The 26,770-nt window shown below is 41.8% G+C and overlaps 2 protein-coding genes across 5 annotated transcripts; one reads left to right on the top strand and one right to left on the bottom strand.

Moving 5' to 3' along the window:
- The first annotated feature begins 148 nt into the window (after positions 1-148).
- mlh3 (mutL homolog 3 (E. coli)) lies at positions 149-18,430 on the top strand. 4 transcript variants are annotated; one of them, XM_055864856.1, is made up of 12 exons: positions 149-3,137; positions 3,325-3,426; positions 3,544-3,620; positions 3,799-3,903; positions 10,664-10,748; positions 10,838-10,894; positions 11,071-11,179; positions 11,384-11,543; positions 11,637-11,660; positions 11,782-11,860; positions 11,950-12,098; positions 12,517-18,430. In XM_055864856.1, exons 1-12 carry the CDS (start codon positions 437-439, stop codon positions 12,586-12,588), a joined length of 3,720 nt encoding a protein of 1,239 aa, XP_055720831.1. In that variant the 5' UTR covers positions 149-436; the 3' UTR covers positions 12,589-18,430. The 4 variants fall into 4 exon arrangements, with proteins under 4 accessions (XP_055720831.1, XP_055720830.1, XP_055720832.1 ...); XM_055864855.1 differs by having other exon boundaries at positions 10,826-10,894; XM_055864857.1 differs by lacking the exon at positions 11,637-11,660 and having other exon boundaries at positions 10,826-10,894.
- Positions 12,308-26,770, bottom strand: LOC129812896 (transmembrane emp24 domain-containing protein 10-like). The gene is made up of 5 exons (XM_055864862.1): positions 26,505-26,770; positions 25,143-25,263; positions 16,625-16,698; positions 13,347-13,473; positions 12,308-13,150 (listed from the first exon to the last, which is right to left on the bottom strand). Exons 1-5 carry the CDS (start codon positions 26,679-26,681, stop codon positions 13,029-13,031), a joined length of 621 nt encoding a protein of 206 aa, XP_055720837.1. The 5' UTR covers positions 26,682-26,770; the 3' UTR covers positions 12,308-13,028.

Raw genomic sequence — 26,770 nt, 5'->3', positions numbered from 1 at the left:
TTTCTTGCTTGATGATTTAAGACGTGTTTGATCTTGCTTCACACACTAAAATATTCAGTCCTCTAGGAACATGGTCTTTCATGCCTTAAGGGGGCAGTGTTTTCTCCTTAAACAGGGTAAGAAACCGGTGTGGTGCAAACTACCATAGACTTCACAATGTAAACAGTCGCTGCTGGAATGAACATGTTTAGTAAAAGTCGAGGATTTCGAGGCTTCCAAACGACTTAAAATCCAGACAGAGACTGCACACGTTGGTCGTATGTATCAATTTAAAACACCCACCTGCAGCCCGCACCTGTAACGTTAGCTAAATTGTCGGTTGGAAAGCACTGGTTTGAATCTTGGCTAGCTAACGTTAACAGGATAGCTAGCTAATGTTACACATCAGTGGCTCCTTGTTGCCCTTAGAAATTAGCCAAGGTCTAACGTTATAAATATGATTAAGTGTTTGTCAAAAGAAGTTCAAGGTAAGCTTCGGTCTGGAATAGCAATATTTTCATTACAGCAGTGTCTTGAAGAGCTTATTCTGAACAGTATTGATGCTAGTGCAACATGCGTGGGTGTGAGGGTGGACATCGAAGCCTTCAAAGTGCAGGTTATAGACAATGGCTCAGGGATGGACATAGAGGATATGGAGTCTGTAGGAAACAGATACTTCACAAGCAAATGCAGTTCTTTAGAGGACCTAGATCATCTCAAATTCTATGGATTCAGAGGAGAAGCTGTTGCCAGTATTGCTAATCTCGCCATGCTGGTGGAGATATCATCCAGGACCAAAATGTCTGTGAAGACTCATGTGAAAGTCTTCAAGGATGGTAAAGGCTTGGACGTGTTTGAGGCTGAGACTACCCGCCCATCTGCAGGGACAACTGTTGTTATTTGTAACTTCTTCCACAACATGCCAGTGAGGAGAAACAGGATGGATAGCGTGCTGGAGTTTGAACGGATCAGGCAGAGAGTGGAGGCCATTTCACTCATTCACCCCTCTGTCTCTTTCACGCTGAAGAATGACTGCACAGGGACCATGGTGGTGCAGCTCTCCAAAGCCCGAAACACTTACTACAGGTTTGTTCAGATCCATGGTTTAGGTAGGGCCCAAAAGCTTGGGGAAATCAACCACTCCCATGCACAGTTTGAAGTAAGTGGTTATGTAGGACGAGAAGGCCACTACAACAACACCTTACAGTTCCTCTATGTGAATGACAGGCTACTTCTCAAAACCCGCATCCACAAGCTGCTGAACCTTCTCCTACGCAAAGTAGGCAGTTTAAGTCGGCAGAATGACAGCCCTGGTACACCACCTGCCATTAGGAGCCCAAAGCAGAGAAGAGGAGCCGAGCTACATGCAATGTATGTCATCAATATCATGTGCCACTACTCTGAGTATGACATATGCCTTGAGCCCGCCAAGACCCTGATTGAATTCAAAGACTGGGAAAGTATTCTGTTCTGCATAGAAGAGGCGGTGAAAGCATTCCTGACAAGAGAGAACTTGGTGAGTGAAATCTCCCCAGAGGATATCCAGGACTACATTTGTAAGAATGTGTTTAGTGGCCAAACAGCTAGCACAGATGGAGTTAAGGACTCCATTGGCAAAGGTGTCCAAACACACATGGAGGGTGTTACCCTGGAATGTAATGTTGGAAGGACCCTTGCATCTGAACCTGTTCATCGACGGCAGACAGAAGACTCTGACAAGATGAAAAGTGTTTGTCAGACATGTGATGGAGTTGAATCAGAGCAGGGTGACAGAGTAGGAAAACCAAGGGACAAGGAGGTCCTTACGGGTTTTGAACAGGAACAAGAGCATAATACCACAAACCCACAATGTCGACCAAGCTCAGTAGATACAGACCAAGGTCTACAGTATGATTCAATTACAGATTCATCAGTTACGGATTCATCAGAGTCTTACAAGGAAGTTACGAAAGAGAATGAAAGCAATGCACATCTGAAATCTGCTATTTCTTGTCCTGAATCATCTCAGCATAGTCTTATCTTTAAGACAAAGGGAGAAAATCTGAAAATTAGTATAGAAGAAGGAACAGAGATGAAGGATAATAAAAGAGAGCATGTATCCCTCTCAAGATGCACTGTGAGAGCACCATGTTCTCTCACTCAGGGAATCCAGTCAGAGATGGGCTCTATCAAACAGACACTACCTCAACCACAGGACACAGAACTGAATCCAGGTGGACACAGAAAGATCTTTCTATCACATCCATACATTCATAGCAGTTTACCCTCTCAGAAATGTCTCTCCCACCAGAGTAGACAAGGGATAGCGTTAGAATCTCGAGATAAACTTGCAACAAAACGAAAATGGCCTATGGTGGAGGGCCCAGGCCATCTTCACGTTTACGACAGAGAAGGTAAGGACCTTCCCACTGGCATCCCTTCAAAGATTTCTACGTTCATGTCATGTCAAAAGCTTCCTTTATATAAAGAGGCTGGATCTCTGGACAGGTTCAGAAGAATATACGGGAAGCTTACCGAATCCAATCCAGTTCCTGTCGACGTTAATAGCAATTATTTAGCAATTGATGCCACAGCTTCCCAGACCAAACACTTGGTTATGAATGCCAAGGCTGTTTTGCCCTATCTTGAAGCAAATCAAGAAAGGGATGTCACAGAGTCACGTCTGGATCTGATGAAAGACCACAAAAGCCCATTAACACTCTCCATGTTCACCAAACTCAAATCTCTCTCTGCTCGGAGCAGTGAAATATCTTTGGCTGCCAAACTCTCTCAATTAAAACACCAAAGGACAGAGGTTGCAACCAGTGCATTTGTACATCCTCCAGAGACTACTTCAAATGAGGATATATGTCCCCAGGACACTGTAGAAAACAATGCTATTCTAGAAATCAATAATGGAGAACAACACAATAACACTGGCCAGAATCGTGACTTCATCCCGGGCTGCAGTACAAATCCTCTGCCAGATGAAAAGGAAGCGAACAATGTCACAGCATCATGTGATTGGCTGCATCACTATGACGATGCTGTGGGGAAGCTGGTCTACATCAACAAAGTGACAGGACTCAGTAAATATGAAGCACCCTCTGCTGAAGAGACGCAAGTGTCTTGCACGTCAGATGTCACCAACATGGCAATCAGTGTCATCTCCAAAAAAGGTAAGAACTTTTATCACGTGTTCATCATATCTGTCTAACGCCTACTTTTAAAGTTTAGACCATTATATTGTTTGGATCAAGTTTGACAGTAGCAAGCTATGTATGAAAAGTATATTTAAGGATGTATGTTTGACTATGAGTGCTTGTGTTAGTGTTTACTACCTAGCTTTCATTCCTTTCCCTGCAGGGATTGAGTACAGGTGTTACCCATTTCAAATGGATCTAGTCTTGCCCTTCCTTCCCAAATCCAAAGCAGGGAGAGTTCTTAGTTCAGGGCCTGACAATCGAGGTACAATGGAGGTTTCTAGCAAAAATGTAGATCAGAATGCTGCAGTAGACTAAGTGTGTGTATTATTAACCTATATTTTCTTTTCTTGTGTAATCTTATTTTTTATTTTATCCACAGATGACATTCAGGACTCTAATTCACTGTCCTCCCTGTACTCTGAGTGGACTAACCCTGTGTTTGCACGACCTCCTATGGTAAGCCAAATTCTCTCGTTTCACTCCAGAATGTGCAAATAGACTACCTGCCTCAGTCCAGAAATGAAATACAATTACATTATTTCGGGACTTTATTTTCACATGTAGAAATTGTGGGTTGTCTTGACTTCCCTTTAAAGCACATTATTGCTTATTTCAACAACCCATGACTTGCCAGGTTGGTGTGGACATATCAAGTGTGCAAGCTGAAGGACTGGCTGTGAAGATCCATAACATCCTCTTTCCATACCGCTTCTCCAAGGACATGATTCACTCAATGAAGGCAAATATCTCATTACCCTTTGATTCATATGATAGTGTGTTGAATCAGTGGCTTTATTTCCCACCATGAAGTGATTTCTCGTTCAAATATTTTTATTGAACACACACAGGAATGGTGTATAGGTATGAAAGGCAGGTATACAATTTTTAACTAAACATAAAAGAGCAGACAGAAATAAAAAGATCCAGAGTTCTGGGTACAAAACAATTATTACAAAACAAGACATACAAAACAAGGACAGGTAGAAAGAAAGAGGGTGGGTGTCACCCCCCCCTTATTCCCCCCTTTATCCCTCCCCCCCTTTATCCCTTCCCCTTATACCCCTCCCCGCTGCTCGGGTGGCGGTGCCAGCACGTGCCGCCCAGAGGTGGATTAAAATATTACAATGGAGAGTGCGTTAAAAAGTACAAATTCACAGCGCCGAATGGTCCAAGTAAGAGAGTAAAGGCTGCCAGATCTGATCAAATGTTAATAATTTATTGTTCAGAATATATCTAATCCTTTCTAAGTGTACAGTGTTTGCCAATTCGCTGAGCCATAATTTGGTAGTGGGCGCTTCCCTCTTTTTCCAGAACAACAAGATTAGTTTTTTTGCCGAAATGAGACTGTAAGAGATGAGTTGTTTTTGGGGGTTGGTTAGTCCGATTAGGGAATCAGACACTCCCAGGATTATCAGAAGCGGTTCTGGGTCAATTGAAGTCTCCAGAACTTCAGAGAGGATCCTAAAAATTCCACACCAGTAACCATGCAAGCTAGAGCATAGGGCAAAGCAGTGGAGAAGTGTACCCTGTGCAGCCTGACATTTATCACACAAAGGGGATGTATCAGGAAATATCCTATGCAGTTTGGTTTTGGAATAGTGTAATCTGTGTAATACCTTGAATTGTATGAGCCGATGTCTGGAGTTAATGGAGCAGGTGTGGATATACTCCAAGCTATCTTCCCAGTCTGCCATCGAAATGTCAGTCCCTAGTTCTTCCTCCCATTTTGCCTTAATGGCCTCTGTAGAGGGTGTGCTAACCGATTGAAAAGAGTCATATAAACGAGATATCAGTTTGTCTGAGGTGGGGGATGTTTTTATGCATCCGTCAAACATGGAAGGCTTAGCGTTCCCAAATGTTGGGAGGTGTTTCCTAACATAGTCTCTGATTTGTAGGTATCTGAAAAAGTTATTTCTGGGAAGATTATAAGTTTCCCTCAGCAACTCAAAGGAAGCAAAGGTCCCTTCTATATATAAATCCCCTATGGTACTTATCCCCAACTCTCCCCATTGCTCAAAGGTGTTATCAAGGTTGGAGGGGGCAAAGGAGGGGTTCCTGGCAACAGGGAGCATGAATGACATTGGTCTAAGCTCAAAGTGGGTTTTAATTTGCTTCCAGATTCGGACTGTGCTATGTATAATAGGATTGTTACGATAAAGTGACCTCTCCAGATTGACAGGCGACAAAATCACAGCACCAATAGAGAAGGGGTGACACTCCTCACGCTCCATACTAAGCCAGGTGGGTGACGGACGTGCGTCATCCAGCAAAAACGTAACCACACGGAGGTTAGCGGCCCAATAATAAAATATAAAATTTGGGAGAGACAATCCTCCTTCCATCTTGGATTTGCAGAGGTGTTTTTTACCTATCCTGTGTGTTTTATAATCCCAGATGAAAGGATTGATAATTGAGTCCAGTTGTTTATGAAAGGATTTAGGTATGAATACTGGGATGTTCTGGTATAGGTAGAGCAGTTGTGGGAGGAAGACCATTTTAATGGCATTAATTCTTCCGAGCAGAGAAATTGGGAGAGTTCTCCAAAATTGTATGTTTGTTTTTAGTTTTTGCATCAGCGAGGGGAAATTCTCTTTAAATAGTAAGGAATATTGTTTGGTAACTACAATTCCTAGATAAGTTATCTTCAGAAAAATTTACCTAAGTGGAAGATGTTCTAGCCAGGAGGTGTTTTGTAACCGTATGGGCATTAATTCACTCTTGTTCCAATTTATTCTGTATCCCGAGAAGGTACCAAACAAATTAATCACATCAAGAATAGCTGGAATACTAGCGTGGGGTTCTGTTACATAGAGGAGAATGTCATCTGCATATAGGGAAATCTTATTTAGAGTATCTTTAGTATTATAGCCGTGTATTGCTGCATCAGATCTAATCGTCTGAGCGAGAGGTTCAATGATTAGGGCGAAGAGCATCGGCGACAGCGCACAACCCTGCCTTGTCCCTCTGTAGAGGTTAAATCGGGGCGACAATGATTGGTTAGTGAGTATTCTCGCACAGGGGTTCCTATATAAAAGCTGGATCCAATTTATGAACCCATCTCCAATATTAAATTTATGTAGGACTTTGAATAGATAGGACCACTCAACTTGGTCAAAAGCCTTCTCGGCGTCAAGAGATATAACGGCAAGGTCCATGTTTGGTAACCTCTGAGAATACATAATGTTGAAGAGGCGCCTGAGATTGAAGAATGAGTTTCTGTTCGGGATAAAGCCGGTCTGGTCCGAATGGACCAGTTTGCCAATTAAAGTGCTAAGCCAGTTAGCCAGGGTTTTTGCTAAAATCTTTTGGTCTGTATTGAGGAGGGATATTGGTCTGTACGACTCTACCTCTTCCGGATCTTTACCCTTCTTATGTATAACTGTAATGAATGCTTCATCCAAAGTAGATGGGAGAGCTCCATCCTCTCTGGACTGAACCAACATTTTGTGCAGGTAGGGAGAGAGCATGTTGCTGAATGTTTTATAGAATTCACCCGGGTATCCATCTGGGCCCGGGGTCTTGCCACTCTTTAGAGTTTTGATTGTTTCTCGAATTTCTTCAAGAGATATTTCCTTATTCAGGAAGTTAGAATCTTCCTGGTTCAGGGCAGGAAGATTACAGTCATCCAAAAAGTTTTGCATAATTAAGGGGTTAGAATCGGCTTTAGATGTATATAGAGTCTCATAAAACTGACGGAATCTGTCATTGATGTCTTTGGGGGAAGAGAGTAATTCCCCAGATGCAGACTTAACTTTGTGAATCATTCGGTCACTCACAATTTTTCGAAGTTGTCTGGCGAGTAATTTGTGTGGTTTGTCACCAAACTCAAAATATTTTAGCTTGCGTAGAGAAAAGATTTAGCAATTTTAGCTGAGAGAGTCTGATTATATTCAAATTTTAAAGAGGTAATTTTTTTATGTTTCTCCATAGATGGATGTCTAGCATTCTCCCTATCCAGTAAGTGAATTTGTCCCTCCAGTTCTACCAATTTTCCCTTGTTTTGCCTACTCCTGGCAGTCTGATAGGAGATGATACAGCCTCTCAAATAAGCCTTAAGTGTTTCCCACAGTAATGCTGGGGAAGTCTCTGTGTTGTCGTTGGTGTCAAAGAAAAATGTTATTTGGTCTTTAAGATGTTCACAGAATGTTGGTTCTGTGAGGAGCTGAGGATTTAACCTCCAGACCCTCTCGTTTGGTACCATGTCACCCAATCTCAGGGAGAAGGTGAGTGGACTGTGGTCCGAGATTATAATATCATGATACTTCACATTACAGGTATAGGGGAGTAGTTTAGCATCAACCAAAAAGTAGTCAATTCGAGTATAAACATTGTGAACATGAGAGTGAAAGGAGTATTCCCTGCCCGTAGGGTTAGTGATCCTCCATATATCAAATAAGTTAGAATTCTTTATGTAGGTATTCAAGAATTCACTTGAATAGGAGGTGGGGGTTCGCCGGGTAGAGGATCTGTCCAAATATTGGTCTAGCACGCAGTTAAGGTCCCCTCCAATGATCAGGTTAGTATGGGAGATATCTGGAATCAGGGCAAGGACTCTTTTGAAAAAAGAGGGGTTATCAATGTTTGGCCCATAGATATTTAGTAGAGTTACAGAAGTAGAGTGGATCTCTCCTATTACGATCACATAACGACCCTCTTTATCCACAACAGTGGTTTTATGTAGAAAGGGAATTCCTTTCCGTACCAGAATCGCTGTGCCTCTCGTTTTGGCAGAGAAGTTAGTGATACACTTGCCCCACCCACCTACATTTAAGTCTGCTGTGAGCATTATTTTTCAGATGGGTTTCTTGCAAAAATATAATATCAGACGAGAGTGCTTTCAAGTGGGCTAGGACCTTGCCTCTCTTAATTGGTTCGTTTAAGCCCCTGACATTCCAGGAAGTGAATGTGAGCCCCGCCCCCCTCTCATTTGTAGTTCCTATGGTGGCCTGCATAACTTGTAACTCAATAAAAAGGTAAGAAAGCGCACCAAACCATCACGATCAGCATATGTAGCAGCTACACCCGAGCAGTATCCAACCAGCCCCTCCCCCCCTGCAAGCCCCTTTACTTCCCACCCTGTTCCCCTACTTTCCCCACTATTTACCCCCCCGCCCAACCCACCTTTAACAGGCATACACAAATAGGAGAGAAAATAAAATAAAAATAATAAACACATTGTCTGGCCGATGCCAAAAAAGCACGGCGCGACCTCGAACAAGAGGTGAAACAGAAATAAAATCCCAACTGTACGTTCATCTCTCACTATCCTAGAACTTCTACTAACATATGAACTGAGGAGGCTCCCACGAATAAAGTGTCCAATTAGCATCTAATAAACCTAAAGAGAATAAGTTTCAACCTAAACATATTGCGCACTTAAGCGTCATCTTGGGTCTATCTATCCCTGAGATAAGCAAGATATAGCATCACAAGATTATTTTGCTAAGCACTGCCGGTCTAAACATGAACCATCAGCAACCAACTTAGACAGCCGTAAATTTACATATTGTGGGTTAGATCGGAAACAAGAATTTTTCTAAATTAAACGTATCCCCCAGTCAGAAAATAAATAAATAAAAAGGTTATATACATGTATACATACACACACATAGTTACCCATATACATATATATATATATCTATATATATATACATATACATACATACATACATACATACATACATATACACACATATATATACATACACATACACACACACCCATACATACAAACACATACACACACACACACACATCCCCAAAAAATACATATAAAGGTATAAATTTAAAAATATACATATACACACACACACCCATACATATCTACATATGCGCATATACACATACATACCCATACATACAGAAACATTCATGCCCCAGAGTAATAATCTACACTAATTTAAAATATACACATACATAATAGTAACATGCTAAGAGAAAATAATTATAAAGTACAAATAATAATTATATGTACGCACACCTACCCAGACACTACAGAGGGCTGGTAGGGATCTAATCGGGAGAGCGGCCCTCGGCTATATCAAAGGCAGAACGGCACAAAACATCCACCTGCTATCCAGGTGTCTGTGTCTGCCCCTTCCCCACCATCACCCCCAGTCCCCTGCAAGCTCTAAATAAATGGTATTGTAATAACAATAAATGTAAGAATTAAAAAATAAATAACGAAACAAAAAAAAAATGGGGGGAATATACGTATATTCATCCGAAAGTGTCAATGATCAAACCTGGAAGGCATCCTAAATAGGCATCGCTCTGAATACAGCCAGAATGAAAGTGACTTTAATTGAGAGCCAAGACCGCCCTCCACAGCAACTTACATGTTCGGTAGCCCTTGTTGAGACCGTTCAATATGGTTTCACCCGTTATGGTTTAGTATGGATTCGATTCCATGAGCAGACCCTAACACACAATGACAAGGCACTCTAACCTGTACGGGGGATTGGCGTATGTTCCCGGATAAACTTCTCTGCGTCCAAAACCGAGGAGAGCCACATCTTCTCACCAGAGGGCGGGGTAATTCTTAGTCTTGCAGGGAAGAGCAAGGCTGGGCGAAGATGGAGTTTGTAGAGTTTGGCCATGACATCTCTGTAGCCGCCACGGTCCTTTGCCACATCGGGCGCATAATCATCATAGACACGGAAGGGGTGCCCTTTATGTAACAGGTTGCCCCTCATTCGGGCCTCGCGCAGGATAAGATCCTTGGTCTTGAAACTGTGACAACAGATGATTACTGGGCGAGGGCGTTGACCCGGTCCAGGCACTGGGACAGGGGCGCAATGTGCACGGTCCAGCTTGGGGTCCGAAGCCAAAACGTCCGATCCCATTGCATCCTTCAATAGCTTGGCGAAGAAGTCGGTGGGGCGAGAGCCCGCCTCTACCCCCTCTGCCAGACCAACAACGCGAAGGTTATTACGTCTGGAACGGCCCTCCAGGTCGACCACTTTCACAGAAAGCCTCTGCACAGTACCCTGTAGTGACGAGCACAGCTTCTCTAACTCGTCGATCCTACCAGCGCTGAATTCAGAAGCCCTCTCAAGGTCCACAATACTCTGGCCCTGCGAAGCGACCGCTCGAATGGTGCCCTCGATTTTGGTGTCCAGTTCAGCAATAGTAGCCTTAAGATCCTCAGCTAAAGCAACACGTAGTTCTCCCAAAGCCTGGGTAAGTTCTTTAAGTGTCACGTTGTTGCCTGTGCCTTCCGCCATGTCTGTCTCGTTGTTTGGTGTGGAGTAGGCCTCCGATGTGGATTTATTGTCCTTTGCTCGCTTATTACTCGGCATTTTTACACAGAAAGTTACGATGTTGTATTAGAAAGAAACGTTTGTTGTAAAAAGTATCATAAAGTAGGTTAAGTTAGATTATTTCGCAAAAAAGTTGCAGGAGCCTCTCACACGCAGCCGTTCACTCCAACATGCTAGCTCCGCCCCCTCATGAAGTGATTTCTAACACTAGCTAAATATTTCTCTCTTACCTTCTAGGTTATTCATCAAGTGGATAAGAAGTTTCTTGCATGTCTTATCAACACACAAGACCAAGAGCCTGCGGCCTGCAGTGAAACTGATGGTACAGAGAGAGATTGTCAGTTTTCCAGTTTTAAGTCATCCATTTTTCTTTAAGTGATCACACCTTTTGAATTTCAGGGAACCTTTTAGTGTTAGTGGATCAACACGCTGCGCATGAGAGAGTTCGTCTTGAGAATCTAGTTGCAGGTAAGACCACCCCACCCTGAAGTGGATGCTATGCAGTTAAAGACAATGGTTATATATTCTGTAACAACATGTTAATACAGTGTTGTTACTGTAGTAATTACAGCATTACCAAGTAGGAATACGAGCAATTGGTGTAAAGTGTAACCACCCATTCTGTTATGTATGCAATGATGCAGATTCGTACGAGGATGATCCAGAGGCACCGGGGGAGAGACGGCTATGCTCATCCACTGTAGCCCCACCACTGGAGGTCAGCGTGACAGAGGAGGAGCTGAGGCTGCTCAGGTCAGCGCTTAGCTGCCTCTAAGACAAGCGGTCAGAGGAACTCTGTTGACCATCCAAACGAGATGTAGTGAATGTGCGGTTGGTTTTCCCAGCTGTTAAGTGGAGACAATTGTCTCAACCACTGAATTAGGAGTGAGGGTCTATAGTGGTGGTGGCACAGCTTCTGCACTGATGATATGGATTAGGGGGTGTTCCTTTCGACAGGTCCTGCCAGCCATCCTTGAGGGGCCTGGGTCTGGAGATGCAGTTCTTGCAGATAGGAGATCCCCAGGTCCTGGTGGGGAAGGTGCCAATGTGTTTCACAGAGAAGGAGAGAAATGAACTCCGCCGGGGGAGGCGTTCTATCATCAAGCCCATAGTGGAGGTGAGAATTATACCACCTCTCCTCAGCAAAATTATTGTACCCTGTAATATTTCCTTATTGATTCAATTATTACCTCATGCAACTGCCCTCCAGGAGTACCTTCAAGAGCAGATTGAGGTGAGCATGAGTACTGTCTGTGTACTCTTCCAAAATCTTTAAAAGGAGAATAATTTTCCATGCTGTCTTGTTTGAAAGAACAATCAATAGGATAAATAATTTGTGTCTTCTTTCATTTCAGTTACTGCGTTCAACTGGCAGAGTGCGAGGGACATTGCCTCTTACGGTACTTAAAGTCCTCGCCTCCCTTGCATGTCATGGTGAGTGTTATTTTTAATTCAGTGGTCATACTGTACACGTTTCTCATTAGTGTCATGGTGAAGTATTATTGGTGTTATGGCCCAAACAGGTGCAATCAAATTCAATGACAGCCTCAGTAAGAAGGAGTGTTGCAGCCTGGTAGGCGCTCTATCTTCGTGCCAGTTGCCCTTCCAGTGTGCCCATGGCCGCCCATCCATCGCCCCGCTGGTAGACGTCCTTCACTTGAATGACCAAGAGGTACCACTATAGACATGCACTGATTAAGGACCAGCTTAAAAGGAAAGCTCCACCCAAAAAATGTGGGTATTTATGTCAGCAATCAAGTTTAAGACATAACTTAAAATAGGTGGTATGCCGTATTTTGAAAGTTAATCTTCAACTTAGTTGCTGACATGCAAAACATTTCAGGACTATAATCAATGGAGTAATGAAACATACCAAAATAGTTTTACTTTAAACTGTTTAATTTGTAATTAGGATCCCCATTAGCTAACGCTAGCTAATCTTCCTGGGGTCCAACACATTACAAAACAAGACTTCAAACATGTATTTTGTTAATATCTGTAGTGACAAATGAGTCTTGCTCCACAATCAGAATTTGCTCTATGCCAAGCTTAAATTTACTTGCTAAACAATATTTTCTTGTTTTTCACAGGAACCACCTAGACCAAACCTTAGAAAACTGAGAAGAATGTACAAAGCCTGGGAACTTTATGGAAATAGATAAGTGTGCCAACATTGTCAAAGGATAAAAGATGAATTTAAAAACAGGATCTCATTAAATGAGAAATTTATTGTAATTGCTCATCTTTTAATGCTGTATAGTCTTTATAGCTATATGGGACACCCAGAGTGAAAGCCTTCTTATTAAAAAACACAACCATGTACCTGACATACTGGGGACACTATTTTTGCATAACAATAGCTGAATGTGTGATGGGAGGCTTTGTTCACTCACAAAAAAATGTAGTGTGTTTATTGTCATGCAATATTGCATGAGTACATCTCAAACCAATGTATTTCTAATCAAAACAGTGCCTGAGATGAGGCTAGTAAAAAACTTAAGTCTGAAATAAATTAAAATTGTATACGGGGGCTACTACCCAACTTAATTTCTCACAAATTGCACACCATTTCCTCAACATGGTCCCCGCTTCGTAGATGGCTTTATTCGATCAGTTTCTTCGCCTTGAAGAAACGCCGTAGGTAGAAGACCTGCCATGTTGCCAGCCCAATTAGACAGCACATAGAGAAGATACTGAAGTACAAGACACGTATGTTGGTGGATTCTGCAATGTGAGGGAAAATCTATTTAACCGAGTAACGTGTCGGTTTAAATAAACTAAGGTTGTACTCTTCACAAGACAAGGCAAAAAAGATTGAGAAACATATGAAAGACGCTGAACATTTTCTGGTTGAGTGAAAACATGGACCGCAAATATGTTGCTTTGCACCTTTTTTTTTTTTTTTTCATATAGCACTTACCATTTGTGTCCCTCATTTCCTCTTCACGCTTCTTCATGTAGGCAAAGTCATTCACAATGGACTCCGACAAGTCTTCGAGGCGTCTTAGTTCAACTTCTAGGGGCTTCAGCTTCTCAACTTTTGCAATCTGAAAAGAGCAGAAGAATTAAAGTTGAGCGTACTGTGTCAAATGGACATGAGTATTCTCTCTTCCACCGAAACATTGCACCATACAGAATAAAGCCCCGATTGACCACTGGATGTCCTTAGTCACATTTAATAGTGTATAAAATGTTAGTGTATGACACTTGTATTGTGGAGTGGTAAAGAGCTGTGTGAGCATGCTTTCAGAAATGTAGTTGAGAGAAAGTTAGTCTTAGGTTGTCTTCACACTTGGTCCCCTTTCAGACAATTTTTGTTAAGGCAGTTCTTAATTTTTTGTGCAGTGTGAACACTCCAGATGAACTCAGAACCCTCAAGAGCCCCCAAACTGAAACCATCTCGAGAGGTGGTCTGGTTTGGTTCGCTTTAAGGCAATGTGAACAGAAGGCTCCCCAAGGTCGCTTGTCATTATTCCCGGACCATACACTAGACTACTGCAACAGTTTCCCCTGCCATAACCCCTCACACTAGACTACTGCAACACGGTTTCACCTGCCATAACCCCTCACACTAGACTACTGCAACACGGTTTCACCTGCCATAACCCCTCACACTAGACTACTGCAACAGTTTCCCCTGCCATAACCCCTCACACTAGACTACTGCAACACGGTTTCACCTGCCATAACCCCTCACACTAGACTACTGCAACACGGTTTCACCTGCCATAACCTCTCACACTAGACTACTGCAACACGGTTTCACCTGCCATAACCCCTCACACTAGACTACTGCAACACGGTTTCACCTGCCATAACCCCTCACACTAGACTACTGCAACAGTTTCCCCTGCCATAACCCCTCACACTAGACTACTGCAACAGTTTCCCCTGCCATAACCCCTCACACTAGACTACTGCAACACGGTTTCACCTGCCATAACCCCTCACACTAGACTACTGCAACACGGTTTCCCCTTCCATAACCTCTCACACTAGACTACTGCAACAGTTTCCCCTGCCATAACCCCTCACATTGGTGCCACAAAAGAGAGATGTTCAGATTCGTGGGGGGAAAAACATGCTGTTTTTGGATATTGATTAGCAGTTGTCAAGGATGCACAGACATTACAAAACATGTATCGAGTGTTGTACTGACACGATGTTCAGATTATATGTTTGCAATACGTGATCTATAGGCTAAGAGATTCATAAATTGTTTATTTGAAAGTGGGGCTTGAATAATGTGAGAAGACAACATATTCAGTGAATCAATGCTAGCTCTTAAGCGGCATTGGTGTACAATTTGCAGTTCTATTTATTCTGGTACCAATAATACTTACATGTTAAATTACAATTATAATCAGAAGATACAATCTTAGCATCAAATGTGAGTAGGTACAGTCCCAGTCAGAAGTTTGGACATCTACTCATTCCATGGTTTTTATTTATTTTTACTATTTTCTACATTCTAGAATAGTGAAGCCATCAAAACTATGAAATTATGTAGTAATCAAAATATATTTTAGATTCTTCAAAGTAGCCACCCTTTGCCTTGATGACAGCTTTGCACACTCTTGGCATTCTCTCAACCAGCTTCATGAGGAATGCTTTTCCAACAGTCTTGAAGGAGTTCCCAAATATGCTGAGCACTTGTTGGCTGCTTTTCCTTCACTCTGCGGTCCAACTCATCCCAAACCATCTCAATTGGGTTGGCGTCAGGTGATTGTGGAGGCCAGGTCATCTGATGCAGCACTCCATCACTCTCCTTCTTGGTCAAATAGCCCTTACACAGCTTGGAGGTGTGTTTTGGGTCATTGTCCTGTTGAAAAAATGGTAGTCCCACTAAGTGCAAACCAGATGAGATTGCGTATCGTTGCAGAATGCTGTGGTAGCCATGCTGGTTAAGTGTGCCTTGAATTATAAATACATCACTGACAGTGTCACCAGCAAAGCACCATCACCCCACCTCCATGGTTCACGTTGGGAACCACACATGTGGAGATCATCCGTTCACTTCCTCTGCGTCTCACAAAGACACAATTTGGACAGATTTCCACCGGTCTAATTGCTCATGTTTCTTGGCCCAAGCAAGTCTCCTCTTATTGGTTTCCTTTTGTAGCGATTTCTTTGCAGCAATTTGACCATGAAGGCATAATAATTCATGCAATCTCCTCTGAACAGTTGATGTTGTGTCTGTTACATGAATTTTGAAGTTTTTATGTGGGCTGCAATTTCTGAGGCTGGTAACTACTGAACTTATCCTCTGCAGCAGAGGTAACTCTGGGTCTTCCTTTCCTGTGGCGGTCCTCATGAGAGTTTCATCATAGCACTTGATGGTTTTGTAACTGCACTTTTTCAGAATTGACTGACCTTCATGTCTTAAAGTAATGATGGACTGTTGTTTCTCTTTGCTTGTTTGAGCTGCTCTTGGTATTTTACCAATAGGGCCATCTTCTGTATAATACCCCACCCTTGTCACAACACAACTGATTGACTCAAACGCATTAAGGTAAGAAAATCCACAAACTCACTAATGAAAAAGCACAGCTGTTAATTGAAATGCATTCCAGGTGACTACCTCATGAAGCTGGTTGAGAGAACGCCAAGCTGCAAAGAGTGGCTACTTTGTAGACTCAACATATATTTTGTTTTGTTGGTTACTGTACGATTCCTTTTGTTATTTCATAGTTGATGGCTTCACCATTATTCTAGAATGTGGAAAATAGTAAAAATAAATAAAAATCATGGAATGAGTAGGTGTGTCCAAACTTGAGACTGATACTGTGTATCTAGCTGTCCAATAACACGTTCTGATGGAATGGCTTATACTGCAGTTTGGGTTTTTACAGAGTGCATTTAGTAAATGTTCAAAGGTCTTGGTTCCTTAACATAGAAATGTGAATGCAAAGAGAACTCGGACCACAAAATAGAATAGGTGAAGTAAACTGGCAAAAGAGTTGAGTCCTCAAAGGCAAGGACAGTGTGAATACAAAGAACTGAGTTCTTTGGCTTTTTTTTATTTATTTTTTTAACTCCAGTGTTCACTTTAGAGGACAGATTTTAAAGAGAACTGTGAAAGGAACCTTAACCATCATTGACATTATACATATATATATTTTTTAATGTTGACTCATGGTCACACCAAATCTGATCCAGATGCACCTGGAGAAAGGCTGACGGGCAGTTGGTACTTACCTCTTCGTAATTCTTTGCCTCCACACCATGCTTCATGTCTAAATTGACCAGCTGGTCTGTGACCCTCCCAGTACCTAGACCCCAGAATGAAAAGACTTATTGTACAGGGGCCAAACATTCCAGGAAATGACTATTCCCTGCTTCTAAATCCTGCCCAGTCTGCTTTGGCTTAATCATATATACTCTTAACCCTTGAAGCAAGGCTTGACATGAACTTTTTTAGCCACTTGTCCAAAAGCTGAAATCACTTGTCTCCATCAAAATAAAATCAAAATAAAAGACTACTACACATTTGGCTCGCATGCTACGGGATGGATGAGAGGAATCATGATATTGACAAAAGATACTTAGAATATTCAAAAATATTTGTCTCCTATTTTGCGCTGTGGCACGAAAGATGTGTAGTGGCCTAGGCCTATCTGTGTGTGCCTAAGCGTGCAGATGGAGCGAGTGACAGTCAACGAGCTTAGCTGGCTGTGCGTCTTGTGATTGGTTGTAAATCATCATGGGCTGCAGAGCAACTCTGCTGTCGTCAGCAGAGGCGTAGGCCTGGGTGGGGGCAATCAGATTGAGCACTTGTTCCAAACTGGACATTGTCTTTTTACCTAAGCACAGTAGTCTACTTGCAAGAGCGCACCGGAATTGAGTACCGTCACTTCAAATGGTCTACTGCTGGAGTTGCTGCACCTATACAATATTAGCTCAAAAAATATATAGGAGTTCTTGCACCTAAATATAAAATGATACCGGGACCCAAAATGAGTACTGGCACCTATTTCAGTCAAGCACTGGCCTGAACATGTATACACCATCAGATGGAATTCCTAGCAAGCAGTAGGGAGGGAAAACTAAAGGGGAGGGAAAACTAAAGGGGTATTGATATTAATAATACATTATTTGGCAAATGCCTTTCAGGACACTCAAGGACGTTGTACATAAAATCAATTGTATTTAGGCCTATGTAATGAATTTGAATTATGCTTGATTATTTACTGGGGGGAAAAACTAAATGAAATGTTAATTATATTCAATTCAGTTCAATTTCTAAACAATGGGCAGGTTCTGGCACATCACTTCACACCGTGTGTAGGCTACCTACAGTTAGCTAGCTAAGACAAGTAAAATGGCCAAACTAAGCTCCCAGTAAAAACATTTTTTTTTTTTGAAGAGACCATGACCATGTTGGAGCATTTGCCAAGTTATTTGATATCAGTGATTTCCCCATGAAGGGCCTCCAGTCCCTCCTACTGATTGCATTGATCTAATCGAGGGACTTAGTGTCAGTACATTCAGAGACAATGATCAGCACTACAAAGCTGTTATTCAACACTGACTCGCACTCTACCTCCCTCCGCTGACACATCACCATCAGTCCAGTGAAATAACCGTGTTATTTAAAATAATGTTCCGATGTGCCTCGCAAGTAGGCTACAACAACTGACCTCTGACCAGTGTTATGTAGTTTTTAAATATAAGGCACCCCCGCAGTTTGGGGACCTAGACTATTGATCATTTAATTGATCACACAATACATTGTAGGTGCACTTGATCTCCCGCGCCCAGCAGATAATTGCATTTCGACTCAAGCGATGGACTAAGAAAAGATTGGTGACCACTATTCTAGTCTATCAATACCTATTGTGATTATTACTGTTATAACAGGCCATTTTGTTCTTGTCTCTTAATTATAAGCCTACAGTTTGTGTAGGTCTGTGTCACATGTTAAATTAATTTACATAGGCCTAAAGATTATTGCATTAATGTAAATAAGGTATCTTATTTTCAATAAATTTGTAAAAATGTAAACCTGTTTTCACATTGTCATTATGGGGTATTGTGTGTAGATTGAGGGAAAAATAAATGTAATCCATTTTAAAATAAGGCTAACATGAGATGGTTTGTTGTTTGCGATCAATTACATTAAGGTATTAGGTCAGCTTTTATGATGAGTGCCCCAAATTGTGTACCAGAATCTTTTGGGCTGGCCCTGCATTCAACAGATTTCTGCCTACACCACTGGTCCTCAGAACTGGATCATTATAAACTGATTTGCATCATTCTCTCTTATTAAGCCTAGGCTACTACAGTTGAAGTCGGAAGTTTACATACACTTTAGGTTGGAGTCATGAAAACTGGTTTTTCAACCACTCCACAAATTTCTTGTTAACTATAGTTTTGGCAAGTCAGTTTGGACATCTACTTTGTGCATGACACAAGTCAATTTTTCAAACAATTGTTTACAGACAGATTATTTCACTTATAATTCATTGTTACACAATTCCAGTGGGTCCGAGGTTTACATCCACACCTTTAAACGGCTTGGAAAATTCCATAAAATTATGTCATGGCTTTAGAAGCTTCTAATAGGCTAATTGACATCATTTGAGTCACATCCAAGTGTACCTGTGGATGTATTTCAAGGCCTACCTTAAAACTCAGTGCCTCTTTGCTTGACATTATGGGAAAATCAAAAGAAATCAGCCAGGACCTCAGAAAAATAAATTGTAGACCTCCACAAGTCTGGTTCATGGGAGCAATTTCCAAACGCCTGAAGGTACCATGTTCATCTGTACAAACAATAGTACGCAAGTATAAACACCATGGGACCACGCAGCCATCATGCCGCTCAGGAAGGAGACACATTCTGTCTCCTAGAGATGAACGTGCTTGGTGCGAAAAGTGCAAATCAATCCCAGAACAGCAAAGGACCTTGTGAAGATGCTAGAGAAAACGGGTACAAAATATCTATATCCACAGTAAATTGAGTCCTATATCGACATAACCCGAAAGGCCGCTCAGCAAGGAAGAAGCCACTGCTCCAGAACCGCCATGAAAAAGCCAGACTACGGTTTGCAACTACACATGGGGACAAAGATAGTACTTTTTGGAGAACTGTCCTCTGGTCTGATGAAACAAAAATAGAACTGTTTGTCCATAATGACCATCGTTATGTTGAGAAAAAAGGGGGAAGCTTGCAAGCCGAAGAACACCATCCCAACCGTGAAGTATGGCGGTGGCAACATCATGTTGTGGGGGTGCTTTGCAGCAGGAGGGACTGGTGTACTTCACAAAATAGATGGCATCATGAGAAGGACGATTATGTGGATATATTGAAGCAAGATCTCAAGACATCAGTCAGGAAGTTAAAGCTTGGTCGCAAATGGGTCTTCCAAATGGACAATGACCCCAAGCATACTTCCAAAGTTGTGGCAAAATGGCTTAAAGTCAAGGTATTGGAGTGGCAATCACAAAGCCCTGACATCAAACCTATAGACAATTTGTGGGCAGAACTGAGAAAGTGTGTGCGTGCAAGGAGGCCTACAAACCTGACTCAGTTACACCAGCTCTGTCAGGAGGAATGGGCCAAAATTCACCCAACTTATTGTGGGAAGCTTGTGGAAGGCTACCCGAAACATTTGACCCAAGTTAAACAATTTAAAGGCAATGCTACCAAATACTAATTGAGTACATATAAACTTCTGACCCACTGGGAATGTGATGAAAGAAATTAATCATTCTCTCTACTATTATTCTGACATTTAACATTAAAATAAAGTGGTGATCCTAACTGACCTAAGACAGGGAATTTTTACTCTGATTAAATGTCAGGAATTGTGAAAAACTGAGTTGAAATGCATTTGGCTATGGTGTATGTAAACTTCCGACTTCAACTGTATTTGCATTGTAGGTAGGTTGCACAATGCTAGAATAATATGGAAATAGGTCAAGGCCAACTACGCATAATTTCTTTCATAAGCTTTCCTCAGCTCATTCTATTTTTCCATCTTTGTATTGTTTGCTCAATTTCACTTCGTGGCCTAAAATATTTCTCATAAAAAATACATCTGAATGAGAATAGCATAGATTCCGACTTTCATAATTATTCCAATTTAAAAGCGGCAACTTTAGGACATTAAACACTATTGGATTAGTTTGAAAAATACACTTAATAACTTTCATTTGTCTTATATTTCAGTTAGTAGGATTAACCTTTTGGGTGTTTGGTTCGCAACGTCAAGAAGGGATTTTCCCCCCCGGTCTCGCATGCATCATTCCTGTCTTACAATGCTTTTCTCAACTAAGGTTTGTTGAAATTTCTCATTAGATTTTTATAACTTGCTATTGTTGTGCAAAGAAAAAGCCATATTTCAGACTCTTTTTTTGGCCAGTCTGAGATAAGGCTTTTTCTTTGCAACTCTGCCTAGAAGGCCAGCATCCCGGAGTAGCCTCTTCACTGTTGACATTGAGACTGGTGTTTTGCGGGTATTATTTAATTAAGTTGTCAGTTGAGGACTTGTGATGCATCCGTTTCTCAAACTAGACACGAATGTACTTGTCGTCTTGCTCGGTTGTGCACCGGGGCCTCCCACTCTTTCTATTCTGGTTAGAGACAGTTTGTGCTGTTCTGTGAAGGGAGTAGGTCACTGCATTGTACGAGATCTTCAGTTTCTTGGCAATTTCTCACATGGAATAGCCTTCATTTCTCAGAACAGGAATAGACAGACGAGTTTCATTAGAAAGTCATTTGTTTCTGGCCATTTTGAGCCTTTAATCGAACTCACAAATGCTGATGCTCCTGATACTCAACTAGTCTAAAGAAGGCCAGTTTTATTGGTTCTTTAAATCAGTACAACAGTTTTCAGCTGTGCTAACAATTGCAAAAGGGTTTTCTAATGATCAATTACTATTTTAAAATGAGAAACTTGGGATTAGCTAACACAATGTGCCATTGGAACACAAGAGTGGTGGTTGCTGATAATGGGCCTCTGTACGCCTTTGTAGATATTCCATTCAAAATCAGCCGTTTCCATCTACAATAGTCATTAACAATGTCTACACTGTACAGTCGTGGCCAAAAGTTGAGAACTACACAAATATAAATGTTCAAAGTCTGCTGCCTCAGTTTGTATGATGGCAATTTGCATATACTCCAGAATGTTATGAAGAGTGATCAGATGAATTGCAAAGTCCCTCTTTGCCATGCAAATGAACTGAATCCCAAAAAATAATTTCCACTGCATTTCAGCCCTGCCACAAAAGGACCAGCTGACATCATGTCAGTGATTCTCTCGTTAACACAGGTGTGAGTGTTGACGAGGACAAGGCTGGAGATCACTGTCATGCTGATTGAGTTCGAATAACAGACTGGAAGCTTCAAAAGGAGGGTGTTGCTTGGAATCATTGTTCTTCAAAAAGGGCTTCACAGGCAAGGATATTGCTGCCAGTAAGATTGCACCTAAATCAACCATTTATCGGATCATCAAGAACTTCAAGGAGAGCGGCTCAATTGTTGTGAAGGCTTCAGGGTGCCCAAGAAAGTCCAGCAAGCGCCAGGACTGTCTCCTAAAGTTGATTTAGCTGCGGGATCGGGGCACCACCAGTACAGAGCTTGCTCAGGAATGGCAGCAGGCAGGTGTGAGTGCATCCGCACGCACAGTGAGGCAAAGACTTTGAGGATGGCCTGGTGTCAAGAAGGGCAGCAAAGAAGCTACTTCTCTCCAGGAAAAACATCAGGGACAGACTAATATTCTGCAAAAGTTACAGGGATTGGACTGCTGAGGATTGGGGTAAAGTCATTTTCTCTGATGAATCACCTTTCCGATTGTTTGAAGCATCCAACAAACAAGCTTGTCCGTTGAAGACAAGGTTGAGCGCTACCATCAGTCCTGTGTCATGCCAACAGTAAAGCATCCTGAGACCATTCATGTGTGGGGTTGCTTCTCAGCCAAGGGAGTGGGATCACTCGCAATTTTGCCTAAGAACACAGCCATGAATAAAGAATGGTACCAACACATCCTCCGAGACCAACTTCTCCCAATCATCCAGGAACAGTTTGGCGAACAATGCCTTTTCCAGCATGATGGAGCACCTTGCCATAAGGCAAAGGTGATAAAGTGGCCGGGGAACAAAACATCAATATTTGAGGTCCATGGCCAGGAAACTCCCCAGACCTTAATCCCATTGAGAACTTGTGGTCAATCCTCAAGAGGCGGGTGGATAAGCAAAAACCCACAAATTCTGACAAACTCCAAGCATTGATTATGCAAGAATGGGCTGCCATCAGTCAGGATGTGGTCCAGAAGTTAATTGACAGCATGCCAGGGCGGATTGCAGAGGTCTTGAAAAAGAATGGTCAACACTGCAAATATTGACTCTTTGCATCAACTTCATGTAATTGTCAATAAAAGCCTTTGACACTTATGAAATGCTTGTAATTATACTTCAGTATTCCATAGTAACAAAAATATCTAAAAACACTGAAGCAGCAAACTTTGTGTCAATCTCAACTTTTGGCCACGACTGTATTTCTGATCAATTTTATGTTATTTTAAATGGACAGAAAATGTGTTTTTCTGTCAAAAACAAGGACATTTGTAAGTGACCTCAAACTTTTGAACGGTAGTGTGTGTGTGTACATAAATATATATATATATATATATATATATATATATATATATATATATATATATATATATATATATATATATATATATATATATATATATATATATATATATATATATATATAATGACCGGATATTTTGCGCTGCTTTTGTCAGACTCTGTAACGGCTGTCGCTCTCCTCATCCTCGGATGAGGTGAGGAGAGAAGGATCTTCAGACCAAAAAGCAGCTTCAGGGAAATAAGCCATCTTTATTATAAATACGACGGCAACACGAAACAAAACAAAACACTTTCAAAACTACAAAAACAAGAAAACGACGTAGACGACAAAACCTGAACATGAACTTACTTAACTGAAACGTAAAACTCACGGACAGGAAACAGACTACATCGAAACGAAACAAACCGAAACCAGTCCCGTGTGGCGCAACGACATACACAAACACAGGAGACAATCACCCACAAACAAACAGTGAGAATGCCCTACCTAAATATGACTCTTAATTAGAGGAAAACGCAAACCACCTGCCTCTAATCAAGAGCCATACCAGGCAAACCAAAACCAACATAGAAACAGATAACATAGACTGCCCACCCAAAACTAACGCCCTGACCAATTACACATACAAAAACAACATAAAACTGGTCAGGACCGTTACAGACTCTTAGCTCTGTTCTCTGTGTAAATAACATATTTATTGAAATAGGCTATAGGCAATTTACTCCATGTCAACAATGTACTGCTGAGCGCTCCCTGGTTCAATTCTGATCTGAGTAATTGTTTTATAGTGATTTTTTTACTTGTCAATTCAGACAACTGAAATCTACAATGAAAAAAAATATATGAAACACAACATGTTAAGTGAAAGTCCCATGTTTCATGACCTGAAATAAAAGATAGCAGAAATGTTCCATACGTCAAAAAGCTTCTCTCAAATTGCACACACATTTGTTTACATCCCTGTTAGTGAGCACTTCTCATTTGCCAACTTAATCCATCCACCTGACAGGTGTGGCATATCAAGAATCTGATTAAACAGCACGATCATTACACAGGTGCACCTTGTGCTAGGGACAATAAAAGGCCACTCTAAAATGTGCAGTTTCGTCACACAACGCCACAGATGTCAAGTTCAGGGAGTATGCAATTGGCATGCTGACTGTAGGAATGACCACAAGAGCAGTTGCCAGAGAATTTCATGTTAATTTCTCCACCATAAACTGCCTCTAACGTTGTTTTAGAGAATTTGGAAGTAAGTTCAACTGGCCTCACAACCGTAGACCATGTGTATAGCGTTGTGTGGGTGAGTGGTTCACTGATGTCAACGTTGTGAACAGAATTCCCCATAGTGGGGTTATGGTATGGGCAGGCATAAGCTACGGACAACGAACACACTTGCATCTTATAAATGGCAATTTGAATGCACAGAGACACCGTAACAAAATCCTGAGGCTGATTGTCGTGCCATTCATCCGCTGCCATCACCTCATGTTTCAGCATGATAATGCACAGCTCCACGCCACAAGGATCTGTACACAATTCATGGAAGCTGAAGGTCCCAGTTCTTCCATGGCCTGCATACTCAGACATATGTCACCCATTGACCATGTTTGGGATGCCCTGATTCGACGTGTGCGACAGCGTGTTCCAGTTCACACTAATATCCAGCAACTTCGCACAGCCATTGAAGACGATTAGGACAACATGCCACAGGCCACAATCAACAGCCTGATCAACTCTATGCGAAGGAAATGTGTTGCGCTGCAGGAGGCAAATGGTAACACCAGATACTGACTGGTTTTCTGATCCACGCCCCTACTTTTTTAAAAGGTATTCCCAGGAGGGAAATCCATAGATTAGGGCCTAATGAATTTATTTCAATTGACTGACTTCCTTATTTATGAACTGTAACTCAGTAAAATCTTTGAAATTGTTGCATGTTGCACTCATGTTTTTATTCAGTATATATTCTGGGTTGTCTGTTTAAGATGTTTTACTTGCCCTGTACAAAGCGAACAAGCCTTAAGGTCGAACCCTGCTGGCTTTACACTTAAACGACCCATGCCCATTGCTATGTTAGAATATATCTGTGACATGGTTAAACACACTCACCTAGGGGGGATTTGCTTTCGAAGCAAACCTCAAACATATCATAGTCCTCTGTTGTAAAGGCAAACTTCCCCTTTGAAGCATCCTCCTTGGAGTACAAGATGTGACCTGATGTATCTGTAATCTGAAATGGAAAATAATTAAAACACACGGTTGGTACTTTTTTGACCCAGATACACTAGACATGCATGAATCAAAATAAACTAGCTAGCTACTTGTTAATTTTTATAACATACACTACATGACCAAAAGTATGTAGACACCTGCTTGTCGAACATCTCATTCCAAAATCACGGGCATTAATATGCTGCTATAATAGCCTCCCCTCTTCTGGGAAGGTTTTCCACTAGATGTTGGAACAATACTGCAGGGACTTGCTTCCATTCAGCCACAAGAGCATTAGTGAGGTCAGGCACTGATGTTGGGCGATTAGGCCTGGCTCGCAGTCGGCGTTCCAATTCATCCCAAATGTGTTTCATGGGGTTGAGGTCAGGGCTCTGTGCAGGCAAGTCAGTTCTTCCACACTGATCTCGAACCAAACCATTTCTGTATGGACCTTACTTTGTATACGGGGGCATTGTCATGCCGCAACAGGAAAGGGCCTTCCCCAAACTGTTGTAAGAACAGAAGAATGTAATTGTATGCTGTAGCGTTAATATTTCCCGTCACTGGAACTAAGGGGCCTAGCACGAACCATGAAAAACAGCGTCAGACCATTATTCCTCCTTCTCCACTAAACTTTACAGTTGGCACGATGCAGTCGGGCAGGTAGAGTTCTCCTGGCATCCGCCGAACCCAGATTTGTCCGTCGAACTGCCAGATGGTGAAGCGTGATCCATCACTCCAGAGAACACGTTTCCACTGGTCCGTAGTCCAATGGTGGCGAGCTTTACACCACTCCAGGTGAAAGTCACTGAGCTCTTCAGTAAGGCCATTATACTGCCAATGTTTGTCTATGGAGATTGCATGGCTATGTGCTCGATGTTATACACCTGTCCGCTCGTAGCTACATGATTAATACTATACTTTAATTGATATCCTATTCAAGTCTTTTGCCGTACTCTGTTGAACCAAAATGACAGCATTTTATTTAGCTAGCTAGCTACATTAGCCAGCTGTACAAGTTCGATAGTCCATACATCGTATAGGTTAGCTAGATAACTTTTGCTATCTGGTCAGGTGGCCAGCTAATGCAAACAAACCTGCACAGAGACATTTTTTTATATTGGCATTGATTGTATTGATAGTAGCCAAATGATGCACATATTCAAGGCTTCCATGTCAAATAGTAACGCTAACACCAACTTGATTCCAAGGATTTGATACAGTCTAGCTAGCTAGTTCAGACCTAGCTAGCTATGTTACCTTGAGATTGGTTTTCGCATTTGGTTGTTCGCTAACTTCGTATTCGCCTGTGACCAGCACGTCTTTGTGGATCTCTTCCCGCAAACATTTTCTAAGATTTACCGGTAGATAGAACGTAATAGAAAAGGTAAAATCAAAAAGAACAGTAAAGGTAAGTAATAGAAAAAATCTAGACATACTGTATGTAGCTGGCTGTACGCTACAGTCAGTCGCCACCAAGCTCTCTCGATAATAAAAATATAGATACTGCTCAGTTCCGGGTTAAG

The sequence above is a fragment of the Salvelinus fontinalis genome, chromosome 16, assembly GCF_029448725.1.
Source record: "Salvelinus fontinalis isolate EN_2023a chromosome 16, ASM2944872v1, whole genome shotgun sequence".
Classification (NCBI taxonomy): domain Eukaryota; kingdom Metazoa; phylum Chordata; class Actinopteri; order Salmoniformes; family Salmonidae; genus Salvelinus; species Salvelinus fontinalis.
Note: the sequence above shows the minus strand (reverse complement) of the source record. Positions and strands in the feature narration are given on the sequence as shown.

Bases quoted from the DNA above. Each gene is read 5' to 3' on its own strand.
- LOC129812896 (XM_055864862.1), bottom strand. From the start codon at position 26,681: ATGTCTAGATTTTTTCTATTACTTACCTTTACTGTTCTTTTTGATTTT. The intron at 16,699-25,142 runs GTGAGTGTGTTT...TCTGGGGTCTAG, and splicing joins CGAAAGCAAATCCCCCCTAG to GTACTGGGAGGGTCACAGAC. The intron at 13,151-13,346 runs GTAAGTGCTATA...CTCACATTGCAG, and splicing joins GGAAATGAGGGACACAAATG to AATCCACCAACATACGTGTC.
- mlh3 (XM_055864855.1), top strand. From the start codon at position 437: ATGATTAAGTGTTTGTCAAAAGAAGTTCAAGGTAAGCTTCGGTCTGGA. The intron at 3,904-10,663 runs GCAAATATCTCA...CTTACCTTCTAG, and splicing joins ACATGATTCACTCAATGAAG to GTTATTCATCAAGTGGATAA. The intron at 12,099-12,516 runs GTACCACTATAG...TGTTTTTCACAG, and splicing joins TTCACTTGAATGACCAAGAG to GAACCACCTAGACCAAACCT.